The 19,278-nt window shown below is 34.6% G+C and overlaps 1 protein-coding gene across 4 annotated transcripts in view; it reads left to right on the top strand.

Moving 5' to 3' along the window:
- Window positions 1-19,278, top strand: part of CNKSR2 (connector enhancer of kinase suppressor of Ras 2) — a 251,661-nt gene that overhangs the window by 151,356 nt on the left and 81,027 nt on the right. For all 4 annotated transcript variants that reach the window (XM_044377559.3, XM_044377556.3, XM_044377557.3 and 1 more), the window contains one exon: window positions 3,731-3,942. In XM_044377559.3, the coding sequence (XP_044233494.1) occupies window positions 3,731-3,942 (212 nt within the window). The remainder of the gene's footprint in view (window positions 1-3,730; window positions 3,943-19,278) is intronic.

Consider the following 19,278-nt stretch of genomic DNA (forward strand, 5'->3'; position numbering starts at 1 on the left):
ATCCTAGCTAAACACAAGTTGCATTTTAATTCTATTAAAATGGTGTCAGACTTTCTGAATACTCTTGCATGAGGAGCAATAAAAACGTGTGTTTTGAATAGTGATTCTTTTGGTTTGTTTTCATTTTAATTGGAAAGATTTTTATTTCAACGCAAATGATTATTTAAGAGTCCTTATTCCAAGGGCTACATGTACAGATAAAATTTAAAGATTATTTTTATCAAATCTCTGCGGTTTTTAGATCTTCTTTCCTTTTCTCTTGTGTAAGTAGGAACTTACTATAAAGAAAGTATTTCCTAGACGGAAAGTATATAAATACACTTCAGAAGACAAAAGAATAAAATGATTGAGTTTTGTCCTCTGAGTGTGGTGGAGATAGGATTACGGCCATGTATTGAAGCCAATAAAAAGCTGAAACATGCTATTTAAAAATACTAAAGAAATTAGAAGTTGAAGTATCAACATGATGGTACTTTTTTTGTCAGTATTGCTTGAAAGCTTCATACTTTTCAGTAAACTTCATAATCACTTTAATTATTCTAGATATTTTTGATTTGATTAATTTAATTAATATTTTAGAATATTAAAATATTCTAGATACATTTTGAGTCAAATTATTAGTTATCCAAGTCACACAACCATTTGATATAGCACAATCAGAACAATCCATGCATCAGAGTTCCTTTTTACTGCAGGCTTATATATATAAATTATCTGCATTTTCTGGTTTGACTTGAAGTTATGGCATAGATACAGCCTTGGCGCTTTTTTCCCATTTTCTCATTTTGATGTTAAATGTGGTTCACCTAATTTAACTCATCTGAACATTTCCTTTTTCCTATATTAAAAAATTTTGTTTATGTAAGAGAAGAATGTTAGTGTTCATTTGAATTATAAATATAAAATCTTTCTCATCTTAAAACCAAAAAAAAAAAAAAAAAACCACCTTAAAAATGGTAGGACTAGTTGTCAGGTGGAAATTTTTTCATGGGCTTACAATTCTTTGAACACGTTTATTCCAAAAGAAAATGTGGTTGAAAAAAGTACCTTTTTCTCTAAAAGAGAAGACACTCGTGTATGTGGAGTGAGTAAAATTTGGTCAGTTTTTTATTATATGTCTTATGACTATATGTAGCTTCGTTATCATAGTATATAGGGCATTTACATACTTAACCAAATTTCTTTTTCCATGACAAAAAACAAGAATTTGTAGGTCTTTGCACAACTCTGAAGTTCAACCACTAATTTCTCTCATTAATTTTACTCTGAACCATTAAATATAAAGAAAATCCACTAAAGTAGTGTTCTAACTTTTCATCTGTTTCCTTAAATCCTTTTCAGAGTGAAAGTGTAGATTTATTACACACATAACATTAAGAAAAGTTTTTTTTAATCTATACAGTAGGACAAATTAATATGTTGGGTTATTCAGGGACTCGTGATGTGAGTACATACACACAGCACACATAGAGTTACACACACAACTGTGCACACACTTATACACACGACACATGTCTCAGTTCATTCTACTGCAAAGATTGTTTTTGGTTTGTACATTTCTTAATTCAACTTTATTTGTGTGCATTTCACATAAATATGTTTAATAAATCTTCCTTGTTGGTGTGAGGTGAGGCCTCCTTTCATATCATTACAGAGTAAGTAATACCCGCCCTTGCAATTTTCTGCCATGGAGATGTCCATATAAATAGAGCATGGTGAATTAACTAGGGCTGAGTCACCCTGTGATCCCAGCTGCATTAACATTCATGTCACAGGCCTAATAGAAGTGTCTGCCCATTTAAAGATAGGCAAAACCTTACTCCAGTGCCACGAGTTTGTTAGGGCTGTTTTCAAGCTAATTGCAGTGTCAATTTCTTTTTGATAGAGGACTAACAGTAACAAAAAGCACCATGCAATTTGTTCAGGAAAAGTTTTTAGCTTGCTGAAAATGAAATTCTGCTTGGATTTTATGTTTGTTTTCTTCATGTTGCCTAAGAACTAGCCATCCAGTTGCAATTTAGCAATAAGCAATACTTTTAATTTAAAAAATAAAAGAGTGAATAGCGATGTAAATGGCAGTCTCAACTTGTGATGAGCTAAATACATGAGACGGCTTGCTGATTCAATCAGTCTTGAGAATATTATTTACTACTTTCAATATATTTCAAATACCAGCAATATAACTCTCTTCGTTTGGACAGACCTAATTTAGACATTTGCATATACCTAAAAAGTGTGGTATACCCTAGTACAGAAGTATGGAAGTATAATATTCTTGCTGAACTGTAACTCATATTTTGGAATTGACATTATACTTATAAGTTCATCACCATTTTATAAGACATAATGTCAATTAAAATTGTGTTCTTTTTATCTGTCTTGTTATAATTTAGTTAATTCTGTTGATTTAAGATTTCAGTCTTAGCACTTAACATAAAATTAAATTTTTATCTGGTTTGATAGCATGCATGGCACTGTTGAGGGTAGAACTGGAAGCAATTAAGAACTAGGAGGAAATAAAATTAATGATCTGCAAGGGAAGTAACAAATTTATTTTTTTAAATTGTTCTTCTAGAACACAACTATGACAGGCTTTTCCAACAAAGACTTCATAGCTAGTCATAGTGAAACATATCATAAAATAAACAAGGTTCAATTTAACCCATCCTAAATGGAGTATTTCTACCAAAATACCACTCATTAGGGGCCCAATTGCCTGGGTATATAAATGAATACTATATGTGAGTAACAGTTTTAGGGATTCCATAAATGATTAGATTTTTCTATTTTAGAATCCTATAGAAAAAATAAATTTGCCATCATCTTAAATTCCATATTTTGTCAGGTTTCTCTGCCCGCTCTCCACAAGAAATGTTGCTGATGTATAATGAAATTTTGATCTATCCTTTAGAATTAGTTCTATGAATGTATATTTCAATATTAAATGAGATACATAGATTTTAAATACTGAAAGTAATTCTATTCAATAAGGTTTATTTTAAATTAATAACAAGCTTTTTGAAATTCTTGTAATACCAGTTTATAGAATGCTAATTTGGTTCTTAAGGCTGCAAATATCCTTACAAAGGTGGTAGTTCTTAAACACATCTTTGTTTTTAAGCAGTGCAAATACTACAGTGCATCAGTTAAACTGGCATAAGAAAGCTGTGTTGTGTTGATGGGTAGTAAGGAGGGCACGTATTGCATGGTGCACTGGGTGTTATACACAACTAATGAATCATCGAGCCTTACATCGGAAACCGGGGATGTACTGTATGGTGACTAACATAACATAATAAAAAATCATTAAAAAAAAACTAAATTTATATCATAAAAAAAAAGAAAGCTGTGTTGTTAGCATTGTTAAACTTATACCTACTGTCTTGAGCAGTAAAGTAATTTATGTGCTGACATGATTTCCTTTGTATGACATAGCACAATGAAAACAGACTAGAGCAAGAGTTAGAAGATCCAGGGTCCACATCCAGCATTGTCATTTATTAGCTGTATGACCTTTAGGCAAGTCATTTAACCTCTCTGATCCTCGGCATTTTTTTTCCTGCAATATAGGAATAGTTAACAATTGCCCTTTAAACCTCAAAGAAAGTTTGAAAAGATCAGAAGATATATTGTATAAGAAAGATATTATGGACTGTTTTAGCCCCTGTCTGCCATTTTACCACCCTAACACTTTCCTACATCCTTCTCCTTCACTTTTCCCTTTCTTTAGGGATGAAAAAGGAAACCTTCCTTGTGAGGACCTCAGAGGACATATGGTTGGCAAGCCAGTGCATAAGGGATCTGAATCACCAAATTCATTTCTGGATCAGGAATATCGAAAGAGGTTTAATATTGTGGAGGAAGATACTGTCTTGTATTGCTATGAATATGAAAAAGGAAGATCAAGTAGTCAAGGAAGACGAGAAAGCACCCCGACTTATGGTAAGAGTTCTTTTCTTATGTTGACAGAATATATGTCTTGCATGAGAACCTCTATTTCTTTTCCTAGGCTTTTGGGTTTTAAAAATTACTTGATTTACTTGATAGCTTTTGAATCTTTTAATTGATCTATGTCTGTCATGTGCTTCTAAGTGGAATCTCAACAATACAAAGCATGACGTTAAAAATTATTCTAAGTTTTCCGAAGATAGATAAGAACAGTAGGTAGCATTTTAGCTCATTAAAGACTTAAGGAAACCTTCTTGAATCACATGTAATTTTTGTAATGTCAGATATTGCCAAATTGGAATAATTCAATTTTCCTTTTTAAAAAAAGATGAATGCTTCCTATTAACTTGACATATATAAAATTAACTCCTTATTCTTCAGGGATTAAAAAATCTTTAGATAAACTTTCTGGGGAAAATGTCACCTCAATTTTTGTGTTTTTTAAGAAGTTGGAAAATTTGAGTGGAAGTGGATTCTGAATAGAAAACACACACTGTATTTAAATCAGAGATGGCCTTAGAGTTACCATGTCCTTAGGATTTTTCATCTTTGACTTCTGTTTTTATGTGCATGACCAAGAGAGTAACCCAGTCACATATACTTTAAATTGATACATTGTATGTGAAAGATTTGCAGATAAAGTTGCCTAAAGTTAAAGTAGTAAAGCTATGATCCCATTTCAAGAATGAATGGATTTAATTGGAACTCTATGCTCCTTCTTTTCCAGTTTTCAAACTAATCATTTTTAGTGAGGAATGCACGGAAGGGGAAAGACAGGATCCTTGTTGATTAGTACAGATGATCAGTGGGAGCTGAGCAGAAGAATAGTTGTTTTTAGTTTTTTTCTTTCCCACTTGCCCTCCTTACTTGTCCACTATGGCCGTATGTCTCCCTGTGGTCCCACATGATTGGTCGTCATGTACCTTACTACACGTGCCTGATTTCCTTATAGCTCTGTGGTAATAATTATGTATGAGAAGTTCTGCCCAAAATGGTCCTAAAGAATAGGAACTATACTTACCTTGTGTTATTCTCTGTACATGTGCTTTATTTAAAATCATGATAAGTAATGATTTTTTTAAGCATAGTTCCTCAATTATACCATTCTGCGGGCACTTTTTTTTTAAACTGTCATAATCTGAAGGTATTTGCACCTTTGCTTTTCTCCCCTATTATATTGTAAACCTCTCCATTACCGAACAGTATAGAGGCCTGACATCTTTGTTATCACTACCCCTGCTTTATCACATAAGATCTGTATTTTTATTCATTCGTTCCACAAGTACTTATTAACTACCTATTATTGGAGAGGCAGTAATGTATACCAAGTCTTTTTTTTATCTCTTAGAATTTTTTGGCTGTTTTCTACTTATTTTGAAGTAGATAAGAATGTTTAAGGGGAAATTATAGTCATCAGATGAAGTTGATTACTGATAGCTTTATAAAAAACAGTTACTTGGTTCTTACTTGAGTGGCTTTGAATTGTTAGTCTCTTCAGACTATACAGTTTTAAACTACCTAGTGTCATCATGCTCCACAAATCATCTCTCCCAATAAAATAGAATACTGTTTAAATTTTAGAAAATTAAGATATCCTATGGATATGATATATTTTTTAAAGATTTATGTATTTTAGAGAGAGAGAGAGAGCACAGAGGGGAGGGGCAGAGGGAGAGGGAGAAGGAGTCCCAAGCAGACTCTGAGCTGAGCAGGGAGCCTGACACAGGGCGGGGCCATCCTCAGTCTCATGACCCTGAGATCAGGATCTGAGCTGAAACCAAGAGAGGGTTGCTTAATTGACTGCGCCACCCAGGTTCCCGATACGATAGATTTTTATAAACAACTTCAACTTAGGAGAAAAGAAATATATATATGCTTAAAAAGAGGATAGGAAGCTTAAAAAAAAGTTACTTTGATCCTGGAAGGTTTTTTTTTTTAACTTTTGAACATGAAATATAATCTGAACCTTCAGTGGAAATACTTAAAATCAGTGAAGATTTTCAGGTTGTGCAAGGTAACTTGCAGTTTAATGTATTAAAACCTTTTTAAAATCAGATTATAAGTAATAATTCTGCCTGTAACGCACATGAATTTGTGTCCTTAATTTTCCCGAAGATTAATTCATTTCTTAATTCATTCAGCAAATATTTGTTGTGTACATAAAGTCATCTGGTCACTGGGGATTAAAAGATAAATTTTCCCTGATAGGCAGTCATAATCTAGAGGGAAGAAACAAATAAAGAGATGCATTGTAATAACTATAGGTAAGTAGGAATATGTGAACAAAGTAGTACAATAGCCTAGGAGCCAAAGCCCCAGAGTCTTCCCAGGAGGCCACATAACTAAAAGTGACATTTGTGCTGAGTTTTAAATGATGAGTAGTCATCCTCTAAGGTTTCTAAATGTTAGTTATCACCACCAAATACCTGATATCTTCTCAAACCTAGGTCTGCCATCTGAGGGTTCGTATAAATCTCTCAGCCCAGACCCTAAAGGTCCTAATACAAATTATTCCAAAACTTGATAAGCAGTTATCAATGACTTCTTTATTTAGTCCACAAAGCCATCCCATTATACATAGACTCCCAAGTGTAGCAGTATTTCCTTAGATTTAAAAAATAATGATAATAGGGGTGCCTGGGTGGCTCAGTTAGTTAAGCATCTGACTCTTGGTTTTGGCTCAGGTCATGATTTCAGGGTCGTGGGATTGAGCCCCACATCAGGCTCCCTGCTCAGCGGGGAGTCTGCTTCTCCCTTTTCCTTTGCCCCTCCCCCAGCTCTTGCTCGCTCATTCTCTGTCTCTCTCAAATAAATAAATAAATCTTTAAATAAATAAGGACAAAAATGCATGATTCTGTTGAAGTATATTACAAAAAAACCTAAAGTACAAAAATGTTCATGTTTCATATTTTCTAGAAATGACAGTAACTTAACATGTTAGCACTTGTGTGATGCCTTAAAATGTAATGAGTAAGTCCTTTAGGCTTACAGTGCTCAACTTACTTTTTAGTCCCACTTATCTTGTATATGAGCTTAGCCACCATTCTCTCCTATTAACTCCCCAGATTACCCGTTTATTCCAAGAGGTTTAGATGTAAGATTGTTAAGAGTATAGACAGAATTTTGAGAAGCAAAGGAGAAACATGATTCAGTTCTTATTATGTGCTTTTGGTTAAATATGTATATACTTGTCATATTATTTTCGTACATTCATATTTTAAAATTAGATATATAAGACAAAAATATTTAAGGAAGCTCTGTTATTGGACACAGTGACAAAGAAATGCACATGTAAAGAAAAATACCTGAAAATATCCTAACTGTGGACTTTAAAACACATTTTTTAGCCAAGGTTCTCATTTTATATCATAGACCCACTAGTTGTTCCTAAGGGTAAGTTAAAAGAAGAACAATTATTTTCCCTAAACTATCAGACAAGTATAATATGGATAGACAGCGGATGACCCTTCTAGAAATAAGTCAGTAATACCTGTAAGCTTATATATATGCCAGGCACTGTGCTAAGCATTTCAAAGGCATTGACCCATTTAATCCTCACAACAACCCAGTGAAGCAGGTGCTAATAGAATCCTTATTTTACTGATGGGTTAAATAACTTACCCAACTAATAAGTGGTAGACCTGAGATTAAGTACCCATGGGTATGTGTGGGACTCTACTAGTGGTACTATCTACCTAATGTGATGAAAGTAATTTGTTAATTGTAGAGAAATGATTTCCAGAAATTGTATTACTCCTTCCAAATTCAAGCATTTGATTTCAAGCAAGCAGAAGTAGGTCTGATTTTGTATGTTCTTGTATATGTTGTTTTGCATTTATTGGCATTAGAGTGAACATGTTTTTATGTAGACATGGCCCTGAAAGCCCTTAGGGAAAGGTAGCTAAATTGAGGGGTAAAATTAGTAACAGTGTGTTATGTTCTTTTTAAATCTGAGAACATAAAATAGGATTTACTTTCCTAAAAAGAGAGATGAGACTAATTTTTGGAAACATAGAGTGGGGGAAGCAGCCTAGGTCAGTGGTTACTAGCACTGGCAGTGGGCGGCATCAGCCCTACTTGGTGATCCTGTCTTTTATCTAATTACTCTAGTGTGAGCTTGGGGCTGTTAGTCTCAATTTTCTCCTCTGTTAAATGAAGATTATAAGACCTGTCTCATAGACTTTCTGTGAGAATTTCATGACAACACATTGTAAGTTGCCTGGAGAGTGCCCAGTATATGCTGGGTATTTATTTTCTTTGTTGTCACTGTTGCACAGAAACTTCAGTGTTGCTAAGAGAATACATATTAAGTATTTTCACCTCACAGAAAAAAAGGTAACTCTGTGAGGTGATAGATATGTTAAAATACCTTGATTGTGGTCATCATTTCATAATTCTCTGTATATCAAATCATCACGTTGTACACCTTGAATATATACAATTTTTCTTTACACCTCAATACAGCTGGGGGAGAAAACAAAAGAACTTAAAGATCTCAACACATAAAGAATATAATATCAGCCATTTTAAATTCTTTGAAGAATTAGAAGGGATGAATAAACTGTTCAATTTTTTAAAAAGTAACTTTAATGTGAAAATTAGAAGAGGGGAAAAGAGGGCACCATTAAATCACTTCAACTATTTGGTCTCATCTGCTCATGCTTCAAAGGTAAAGGTTCGAATTTGATGAGATCAGTTGCTTGGCAACTTTTCAGAATGGTAATATTCCCCATCACCTTTCCCTTTCACTGTTCACAGATTCTTTGCTCTTGCTATTCCATCATACCACATTTCTATGCATAGAAACCTGCTAGAAGGTAGACACAGTTGGCTGAGTCCCTTTGTGGCTGTTGAGTGGTCATATTTTATAAGAATAGGAAGAACACTTTTTTTTTTACAATAATATCACATAATAGTATTGGTTTGAAGGAATCCAGACTTTTCTGATTTATTGAGAATCTTGGACCTCACAGAAAACACATGAATGAGTGCAAAGCTGTTATTTTAGAAATCTTCCTCATCAGTGTTATTTGTATACATTGTGCATTGAGGAAAATCAATTTCTATAACATTATACCTGAATATTTTCCACTCGAGTAGTTGGGACAAGAGAAAACTACCATGTCCCATTTATCCACATGAATAGTAAATGGCTTGAAATGACTTAAAACAGCATGGTGAAGAACCTGTGGGCAGTGACACTATGAACTGTTGTTCTATTGGCGTGAGGAAAGGAAATTATCCATAGGTTCCAGGGTCTCTTATCACACTTCAACATCATCTTTGTCTTGCAATGTCATTCTACCTTTTGGCCAGTTAAATTATAATTAATAGCACTGTTTAAAACATTTCTTAAAGGATCACGTATACACATTACATTCATAGTTCTTTATTTCTGAATACAAGCCTTCTCTCTTTCCTTTGATTTTTAAATGTAAATTGTCTTCCTAATCAGGTAAAAGTTCAGCTGTCATTCATCAGCTATGCTAGAAAGAAAAATTGGGATTCTAACCACTGCAGATGTCTTTGTTCAAGTAAAATGTACCACTTCCACAGCAGAACTAACCACAGAAATAGAAATCAGTGAATCAAAAATGTAGAAATCTGAGATGTATACTATACCCAGAGGAATTCTTATTCCTTTGGACTTACTTAATACAGTTCCTAGAGACTGCATGTTGATTAGCTTCACAGAATAATTTCGAACATCAAACTGATGGTGATAAGGGACCATGTAACGAATAGAAAAGTGGTTCAGCAATATTTTGAGAGAAATAGAAACTTTTCTGTTCCTAATGTAAATATCAGAGTAATCAGCGAGGGAAGGTGCTCTTCCCTAATTTGTGTAATTTTACTGATAGAAATAGCAGAGCATGAGTTTTGAGGTCAGATAGATCTGAATTTGGTGTCACAGGTTGGCCTTTAATAACTGATTGACCTTGAACTTGAGCCTTACCTCAGTATGTTTTTGTTTCTTTATCTGCAAAATGGAATGGCAGTATTACTCATGGTGTTTTTATGAGGGTTAAATGAGATAATATATGTCTAGTACTTAGTACTATTCGTGCCTCATGGAAAGCGCTCAAGAAATAGTGCCTAAATGGCATAATGAATTACTCCTGCTCATAAATGAAAATGTTCCAAAGATTTTCAAGCGCCTATGGATCAAATTAACACTTCATCCTCTCCCTGTGGAGGGATTTAATAGAGGACAAAAGGGCTAGAAATATGCCCTTGGTTTGGTCCCTTTACCTACCCACTAAGCAGCCATTTAAATCATAACAATTAAAAGAAATATGAATAGAGTTGGTCTGTTTCCTTGGACTTGGTTTTGAAAAGCGGAAGGAAGAGCATTGAAATAGGTAATAACACTAAAAACTGCCCTGATCCAAATCTTCCTTTAAGTTCCGTTATGGAAACCACTAGCTCATATTCTAGACAGAAGGGCCTAAATAAAAATCTCACTGCATCAGAATTCTGACCCCACACCTTCTGTAAGTTTAATTGCAAGGGGGAAAAAGGAGAGCAAAAATAATATATAAAATAAATAAAATAGTTGGAGACTCTCAAAAAAAATGAAACCAGGCAAGAAAACAATCAGCCTGAACAAATTAAAGTGCTAGGTAATGGATAAAATAGTAAGATTAAGAAAAAGGAACACTTAACCAAGTTCAAGAGTATTGATATGTGGGTAAAATGGAAAGATCAGCAAGCCAAGTCAACAAAACTGATGCAACTATCAGAGGAAAAAAGTAACTCTTCAGATGAATTCATCAATAGAAAGATATGAACTCAGTGAAATGTGCTTCCCTTAATGACAAAATGGGAAGCCAAGAATAGAAACAGCCTAGCTCAGTGATTCTCAACCGGGGTCAGTATTGCCCTCCAGGGCACGTTTGCAATCTGGGGGGACATTTGTAGTTGTTATAACTGGGAGTGGAAATGCTACTGGCATCTAGTGGGTAGAGACCCATGATGCTAGTACACATCCTACAAAGAACAGGACAGCTCCCAGCAAGAAAGAATGATCCAGTCCACAATGTCAAGAGTGCTGCTATTGAGAAACCCTTAGCTAACTTAAAAAGAATCAACTGCAGACAGATTTAGTACAGAAGCAGGTATATATGACTAGAAAATCAAAGAGCCCTCGTATGACAGAGGGCCAATTGACTTTTTTTTTTAATTCAAAGAATCTGTGAAATTATTGCCCTGGAAAGAGACCTGCATTTACTCAAAATTAACATAGTCTCTGGGCAGAAGTAATAAAATGTTGTGAGTGTCTGGGATGCTCTACCCTGCTCTATAATAGAAAACCTAATCGTGACATTCCATGGAGCAGGAGGGGACCCATTGTCCCTAGGTGAAATCAAAATGCATTTTCCCCTATGGAAAAAAAATATAATAAATGGCAGCTAGGTATTATTTAAAAGAGTGGTTAGTGTTATTAGCTTCCACATCACAGTATGGATTAAGGATCCATCATTTTCCCAAATATGTTCTTCAGATCTCTAGTTCTGAAAGAGGATGTTTGTAAAAGAAAGGTTATCTGGTTAAAATCCCCATCTTGGCAATTAATAAGTGCATGTTAGCATACTACAGACTTTGAAGGTCTTCTTGAATTTGGGTTAGCTTATTGTGTCCCAAATGTATTTGTCCATTGGATCTTTTTTGGTTTTGGTCACAAAATACTTAGTAACCTTGCAATGGAAGGATTGATGGAATATATTTTGGAAAATGTAAAATAGACTTTTGTAGCTTCTCTTAAAGACTGATATACCAATGATAAAAATTTCTTTGTGTTTTAAGTTCCAGACATCTGACTCAATAGATAAGGATTTGGAAAGGCCTCTATTTTTTTTTTTTTTTTGAGAGTTGGGGGGGAGGGGCAGGGAGAGGGAGAGAATCTGAAGCAGGCTCCATGCCCAGCGCAGAGCCTGACACCAGGCTCAATCTCACAACCCTGAGATCATGACCTGAGCCGAAATCAAGAGCCGGATGTTTAACTGATTGAGTCACCCAGATACCCCTGGAAAAGCCTCTACTCTTAAGTTGAAGCCTACCCCAGCAGACAGTGTGTTGAGTGTCATCTTCAGTTTTGTCTTGCAGAAAATCCATTTTCTAGAGTAAATCTTATTTGTGATAAAGTCCAAACTCAAGTAATAAATACTATCTGGAAAGATCAGTGCATGGTGTTCTATACTTCGGGCTCCTTGTAGAATTACTGGTATCACTCCAAAACAATTTGCCAGAAATCATGGAGGAAATAGATCCCAGGGGCAGGAGAAGAGGGGAAGGGGCAGAAAATGTCCAGTGTTATATTGAATCTTGTTAAAGAAGAGATAACTAAAAATTGTACATCGATTACCTTAAAGACTGGAGACATTAGAGCAAATAATTAAGACAATATGGAACCATTTAAAAGTATACATATGATAACCTAGCATTGTTTTATAAGTGTCTAATCTTACAAGTTGACACAGCATGTCAAAGCAATGTATTTTCCATCTTTGTTAAGGTGATGGACAGTAAATACAAAGCTACATCCACAGTTTATGTTCTAACCCTCCATTAGCTCTTCACATAGCTTTTAGGAATTGTTTGCAAGAGTTGCAAACTGGCTGGAAGGACACTTAAGCAAAAGCAGTAATCACACATGTCATTGAATTATTTTGAAGATAAAAGACTTGGATTTTTGTGTAATGCAGTGGTCTTGAATTCATCACCAAGGCAATCTGATGTAACAAAGAGAGCACTGGGATAGGAAGTTGAAAGTGTATTTGTGGGCTGACTCCAACACTGACTACTGGTGAAATATTGAGGAATTAACTTTGGTGTGTCTTAAGTTTTTCATCTCTCCCTTTCTTGCCAGTTTTACTGACTAATGTAATCCCAAACGGAAAAATATGTGAAAGGAATTACAAAGTTATTACAAGATGTCATTCTGTTTATTTCAAAAGGGAGTTTTCAATTGATGGTCTCAATCATTGCCTTTTTCACTCTTCATGAGAAAAGGGGACTCTCTTCTGTATGTTGATAAGATTTTCAAGACCCTGCTTTACTAAGATTTTTTGTAAAATAGAGTGACTAATGTTGCACTGTATGTTTACTAACTGGAATTTAAACAAAAACTTGAAACTACAAAAAATAAATAAAATAGAGGGCTTTAATTTGTAGTTGTTTAACTTGAAAATTGGATGTTTTTAACCAAGTAGCATTTACATACTCATGTCATCTTTCTTGTCCACAATTGTATTAATGCTGAGCACAGCTTGGAGCAATAGAATTTTAGCATAGCTCTTTTTGCCCACCAGAGCCTTCAGAGGAGGACCCAGAAGTCTTTTGCCACTTAAACAATATTTAAACCATTTGAATCCTTCCTAGTCCTCACATCCTTCTAAAGTAGAAGTGACTCTTTGTACAGTGGCAAACATTTCAACTTAGAAAAACCTGTCTTAGTGCACAGTTGTTCTCTTGGTAGAATGCTTACAAAGGTTATCTGGTTCAAAATATAATTAGCCTTGAAATCAAGTGTTAAAAGTTCCATATAACTTTTGATACAGTTCAAAATTTTCTCCTTCAGTAATTTTTATGTTACTCCCCATTTAAAGTCCAGATCACTTTTAGAAAGCAATAGGAAAATTTACAAACAAGATGTAGCATATTCTTTGAAATCAGATTTTAATTGTTTTTGTTCTCCACTAATGAAACTGAAAAGATTTCAAGTTAATAATAATTGGTTTTGTATTTGATTTAGATTATTATAAGGCTTTAAAGCCAATACTTAAATAATCATCACATTGCAATGTTTACAATTCAACTTTTTCCCAAGCTCTTTTATCCAAAAATAAAATTCAAAAAATATGGCCCAAAAGATCAAAGCGCCTGTTTTTACTTATTTTATTAGATCCAGATACGTTGCCTTTATTCTTAAAAAATTACTGACGTTCCATTCAGTTCCGTTTTATTCCTCTTTAAATGTGTTATTGTCTACCTTAAATTACCTCGGGATGTTTTCCTAGAAATGCAGTCAACCATCTGAAAGTAATTTTTCTGTCTGGTATGTGGGGAGTTTGATGGGTATATGTGGCATGCTTGTAGATTAACATTCCTTACTACATTCATTTTCATCAAAATATTGGCTAAAATATTCAGAACAGATGTGTATATGTGTGTATATGTATATATTTTTTCTCCTTAGACTCTAGAGAAAGCTTTTTTTGTGAGCGTTAAAGGGTATGTCAGACTTAAGGAGAAATTTTTCTGCAGTCTTTTTTTCAATTCTTTGGCAACTGTAAGAGAGAAGATTGCTTCTCAGGTGCTGTTTATCACCCTGAAATTTAATGGTTTTAGCATGTCTGAGGAGAGAATTGAAAAGGCGGGGATGAATGCAATAGAAAAAGGCAGCAATTTGGTAGTATTTCAACACACATCTTGGGTAGCCTAATATAGGAATGTTTCTACAGATCAGGAGGCAGGACTCCTAGTTCTTTTTTTTTAAAGATTTTATTTATTTATTTGAGAGAGAGCGCGTATTTGCATGAGTTGGGGAGGGACAGAGGACAAAGGAGGAGCACACTCCCTGTTGAGCAGGGAGCCCAATGTGGGGCTTGATCCCAAGACTCTAAGATCACGACCTGAGCCAAAGTCAGATGCTCAACCAGCTGAGCCACACAGGCGCCCCTGGACTCGTAGTTCTGATGTATTACCAAACTACTCTCTAAGGCTTGATTTGTTAGAAACGAAGGAGGTTGGTCAGGTTGACATCCTACATTAGAGGGAAGTGAGGGAGGGAGGGGAATGAAAGGTAAAAAGAGGAGGGGAATGGAAAGTTAACAGGAAGGAAGGAGAAAGAAACTCTGAAAATAAAAATTGATGGTATAGCTTGGAGACTTTTCAGTCCAGTGTGTGAGGGAGGTCCCCTATTTTCTTAACAACCAATCAGTCACTTAAGTATTAAACAGTTACTGTGTTTAAGGCACTGTGCTATGTACTGAAGATACCATAGTAAACAACAGAGAAATTTCCCTTGTGAAATTTACATTCTAGAAGAGGGGCAGAATTCAAGCAACTAATTTAATAAATACTTACTTGACTATAAATGGCATGCTATGAAGAAAAACTACAACAGGAAATGAGAACAAATACAAAGAAACCCAACCTAGAATAAGAGGTCAAGGAGAGCGTCCCTGAAGAAATGACATTTTCACTTACCTCTCAAGGGTGTATGTGAATTTAGCAAGAGGAGAAGATAGAAAAACCGGAGAAGGAAGAGTCCTGGGAGCCAGATGAAGAAAATGTTTCAAAGAAGGGAATAATCCTAAAAATTATCTGTTGGATTTAGCAACATGAAGGTGCTAGTGAACTTGACAATCACAGTTTTGGTATAGTTTTGGGAGCAAGAGCCTAATCAGAGAAGGTTCAAGAAAGAGAGAGGATGAGAGAGTCCACATAAAAGTGAGATCCTACACTATTTGTCTTTTTGTGTTTGGCTTATTTCATTTAGCATAATGTCCCTTCAGATTCATCCATGTTTTCACAAATTTAGGATTTCCATTTTTTTATGGCTGAATAACACTCTGTTGTATACATACACCACATTTTCTTTATCCACTCATCCATTAATAGACACTTAGATTTTTTCCATGTCTTAGCTATTATGAATAACGCTACAATGAATATGGGAGTGCATATATCTCTTTGAGATACTAATATCATTTTCTTTGGATATATACCCAGAAGTATGGTTGCTGGATCATATGGTAGCTCTATGTTTTGTTTTGGTCTTTTTTTGAAGAACCTCAATACTGTTTTCCATTTTATACTTGAAATTTGAGAATGTTCTCACCACACATATCCACACATACAAATGGTAACCATGTGAGGTGAAGGATGTGTTAACTGGATTGTGGTCGTCACTTAACAATGAATATGTACATTAAATCATCAGGTTGCACACCTTAAAAACGTTTTTATTTGTCAATCATACCTCAGTAAAGGTAGAAAAAAGGGATAGGAATTAGAGAATGAGAACATCAATGAGTTTTATATTCTAGGAGTTTTTCTATAAAGGGAAGCAGAGAAATGAGGTGGTAGTTGAGTGGTAGTTTGCTGGTGAAGAGAGGTGGTGTTTTTGTTTTTTAAAGATTAGAGAAATTACAGCATGTTTATTTGCTAATTGGAATCATTGGGTAGAAAGGGGAAAATTGATGCTGCAGGAGAAAGAAGGGAGCATTGCACAAGAGATACTTTTGAGTAACTAAGAGGGACTAGGGTCCAGTGAAGGGCCCAGTAATTTGGAATATCCCTAATGTCTAGCATCCTTCAATTCAAGCATTCAAAAAAATTTTAATCAGTACCTGCTCTGGGTGGGTATCTTTGCTAGGAGAACTCACAACCAAAGATGCCTAAGACCTAGTTTCTGCCAAGAAGTAGAAAAACCTTTAACAGACAGATATAATACAGTATAATAATATATAATAATACAAAAATACCAAAAGCACTATGAAAGGGCCCAGGAGAGTGAGCAGTTAGCTTTGCTGAAGGGCATTGTGGCATTTGCAATAGCACCAAATATGCTTTATTATCTAAGGGAAATTGTCAGTTTATTTTCAAGCAAATCTGTACAGTAATATTAAAACATAGCAATTTCATTTTAAAACAAGTACTTTATTTTTTTTTAAGATTTTATTTATTTATTCGACAGAGAGAGAGACAGCCAGCGAGAGAGGGAACACAAGCAGGGGGAGTGGGAGAGGAAGAAGCAGGCTCCCAGTGGAAGAGCCTGACGTGGGGCTCGATCCCATAATGCCAGGATCACGCCCTGAGCTTAAGGCAGACGCTTAACGACTGAGCCACCCAGGAGCCCCAGTACTTTATTTTTTTAATAATAATTTTTCATTATGTTATGCTAGTCACCATACAGTACATCCTTAGAAAACAAGTACTTTAGATCATTATGAAGTACTCCATCATTGTCAGTATTCTTTTTTTAAAAGATTTTATTTATTTATTTTTATGTATTTTAGAGAGAGAGAGAGGACAAGTGGGGGAAGGAGTAGAGGGGGAAAGAATCTCAAGCAGACTCCACACTGAGCGTGGAGCCTGATGTGGGGCTCGATCTCACGACCCCCAGGACCATGACCCAAGCTGAAACCAAGTTGGACGGTTAACCAACTGAGCCACCCAAGTGCCCCTCATTGTCAGTATTCTTATAATTATATTTAGTGTTCTATTTGTTTAATTATAGCTAAACATAGTTCATAATAGAAAAACTATTTGCTATCAATTTCAGAATAAAATTCAAACAAAATCCAAAAATAATGATCTTTCAACTCTACATTTATTGGAATACAGTGCACAATTCCTGCCTCTATGGAAATCCAAGTTAGAATGCTCCAGATGTGCAACAGATATGAAAAGCCAAGTAACAAAATAGTTTAATCATGGCACAGAGATATCACAAGGCTTATGACAGGGTGTCAAATGTACTCTACAATTAATAAATGTTCTATGCTAGGAAGAATGAAAAAATTAAGAGGAAGTGGTCAGCAAAATTTTTAATAGGGCTCTTAACTTTATTTTTTACTATATTCTTGACTATTATTAATTTTCATCATGAATTAGTAAATACAAGTGTCACTACGTAAAAAGATGTCTTAAAATTTTCCAGATTATTTTTCAGAGCTTTATTATTTGTATATGTACATTTCCATAAGGAGTGTGTCAAATGTGTTTAATAAACCTTTAAAAATCATTACAAATGTAAAAATGCTTTGCATATATTAATAATAGTGTACATTTGATGTAAATCTAACATTAATGCTTTTAGTACTCTTTTTTTTTTGACCAGTAGTACTGCAGCAACAAACCATCAATTTCTTTTTCCACTTGAACTTTGCTGTTTTGTGAAATTACAATACTGCTATACCCGTGCAGTGGCAAACATTTTCATGCTGCAGTCAAAGATCTCTGAATTTAGAGTTAGAAATAATTTAAGCCATTCTCTATTTTTCAATTTGCCGAGGACCGCTGTTTATATGAGTATTTCCTCATTCTCTTTTATTAAGTCTGTTTCAGTATTTCAGCACAATAAAAAAATTTATAAAAGGAGTAATACTTATAAGCAACATTATTTCTTATAACTAAACAAATAATAGTTTTAAAAATAGTTACTTTTACTCTCATTGTTAAATTCAGAGCTTTATAACTAGTAAAAGCAAAAGCCTGCTGTCCTCCAATAGTGAATTTTAATTAAGATTTTTATCTCAGTTTTTTGTTTAATTCAATACCTTTTTCTCAATTTTATGTTAGCAATATACAGTATACTCTACTAAAAAATCATCAGAAAGTCAGTGTTTAATCTTCTGCAAATTTTTTCCTATGGTTAATAATATAACCAAGTATATCAAAGGCTTAATTACATGCCTCAATGACTTAGCTCCTTGAGAATCTCAGAGAAGATGACCTGAAATACAACGAATACAATCATTTATTTCATATTCTATGCATAAAGTATGTTTCTTCTTGTTTTTGTGCATATATATTTGACTCCAAACAACCAATAAATTCTTTGAAAAGTATCAAACTACTTTATATATACATATAATAACATATAGAGAGCAAGTAAAACAACTGTTTATTTATTGGATTGTTCACTTTCCAAAAGATTTTCTTGGTGACATGTAGAAACAGTGTTAGGGCTATTAACTGCTTCAGTTTCAGGGCACACAGGCTGAAATGGACTTTACTTTAAAAACCAGATTTTAAAGAAATAAGTTGTACGAGTTTTGAAAACATAGAATTCAGAACATTGAAAATCTGGAGGATTGATTCTGCCAAGCAGTTGAATAGACATGACAAAACTAGACCCTTCCTAAAAGCTCTACCCAACCCTGGGAGGGCAGGATATATTGACTTGCATCAGCTCTCCCAAAGCTCTCCCCTTGTAAAAGTGCAGAGATCTACTCCGTGAAAATTTTGAAATCTTAGGTGACTGTTTATAAAGTCATTTGCATACCTTGAAAGGAAGCCACTTTTAAATAAACACTACATTTTTTGGCTTATTAATAATTTTACCATGTCTAGTTCGTCTTCAGACTTTCAAAGAGCTTAGCAAAATATACTAGGCAATCTCTATCACTGTATGTAATATAAATCCATAAGGTTACATTTTCCTTAGGAACAGAATTAGAAGTCTCCTAACAGAATTTTGCTAAATACATGGACTGATAATAGTAATTGATCATGAAATTTAGCTGGGTAAGGAGGGAAATGAAGAGGATATACAGTGACCGAGAGGTGTTGGAAGGTGGGAAGATCAGTAGATTGAGG

This window comes from Ursus arctos, chromosome X (genome assembly GCF_023065955.2).
Source record: "Ursus arctos isolate Adak ecotype North America chromosome X, UrsArc2.0, whole genome shotgun sequence".
Classification (NCBI taxonomy): Eukaryota; Metazoa; Chordata; class Mammalia; order Carnivora; family Ursidae; genus Ursus; species Ursus arctos.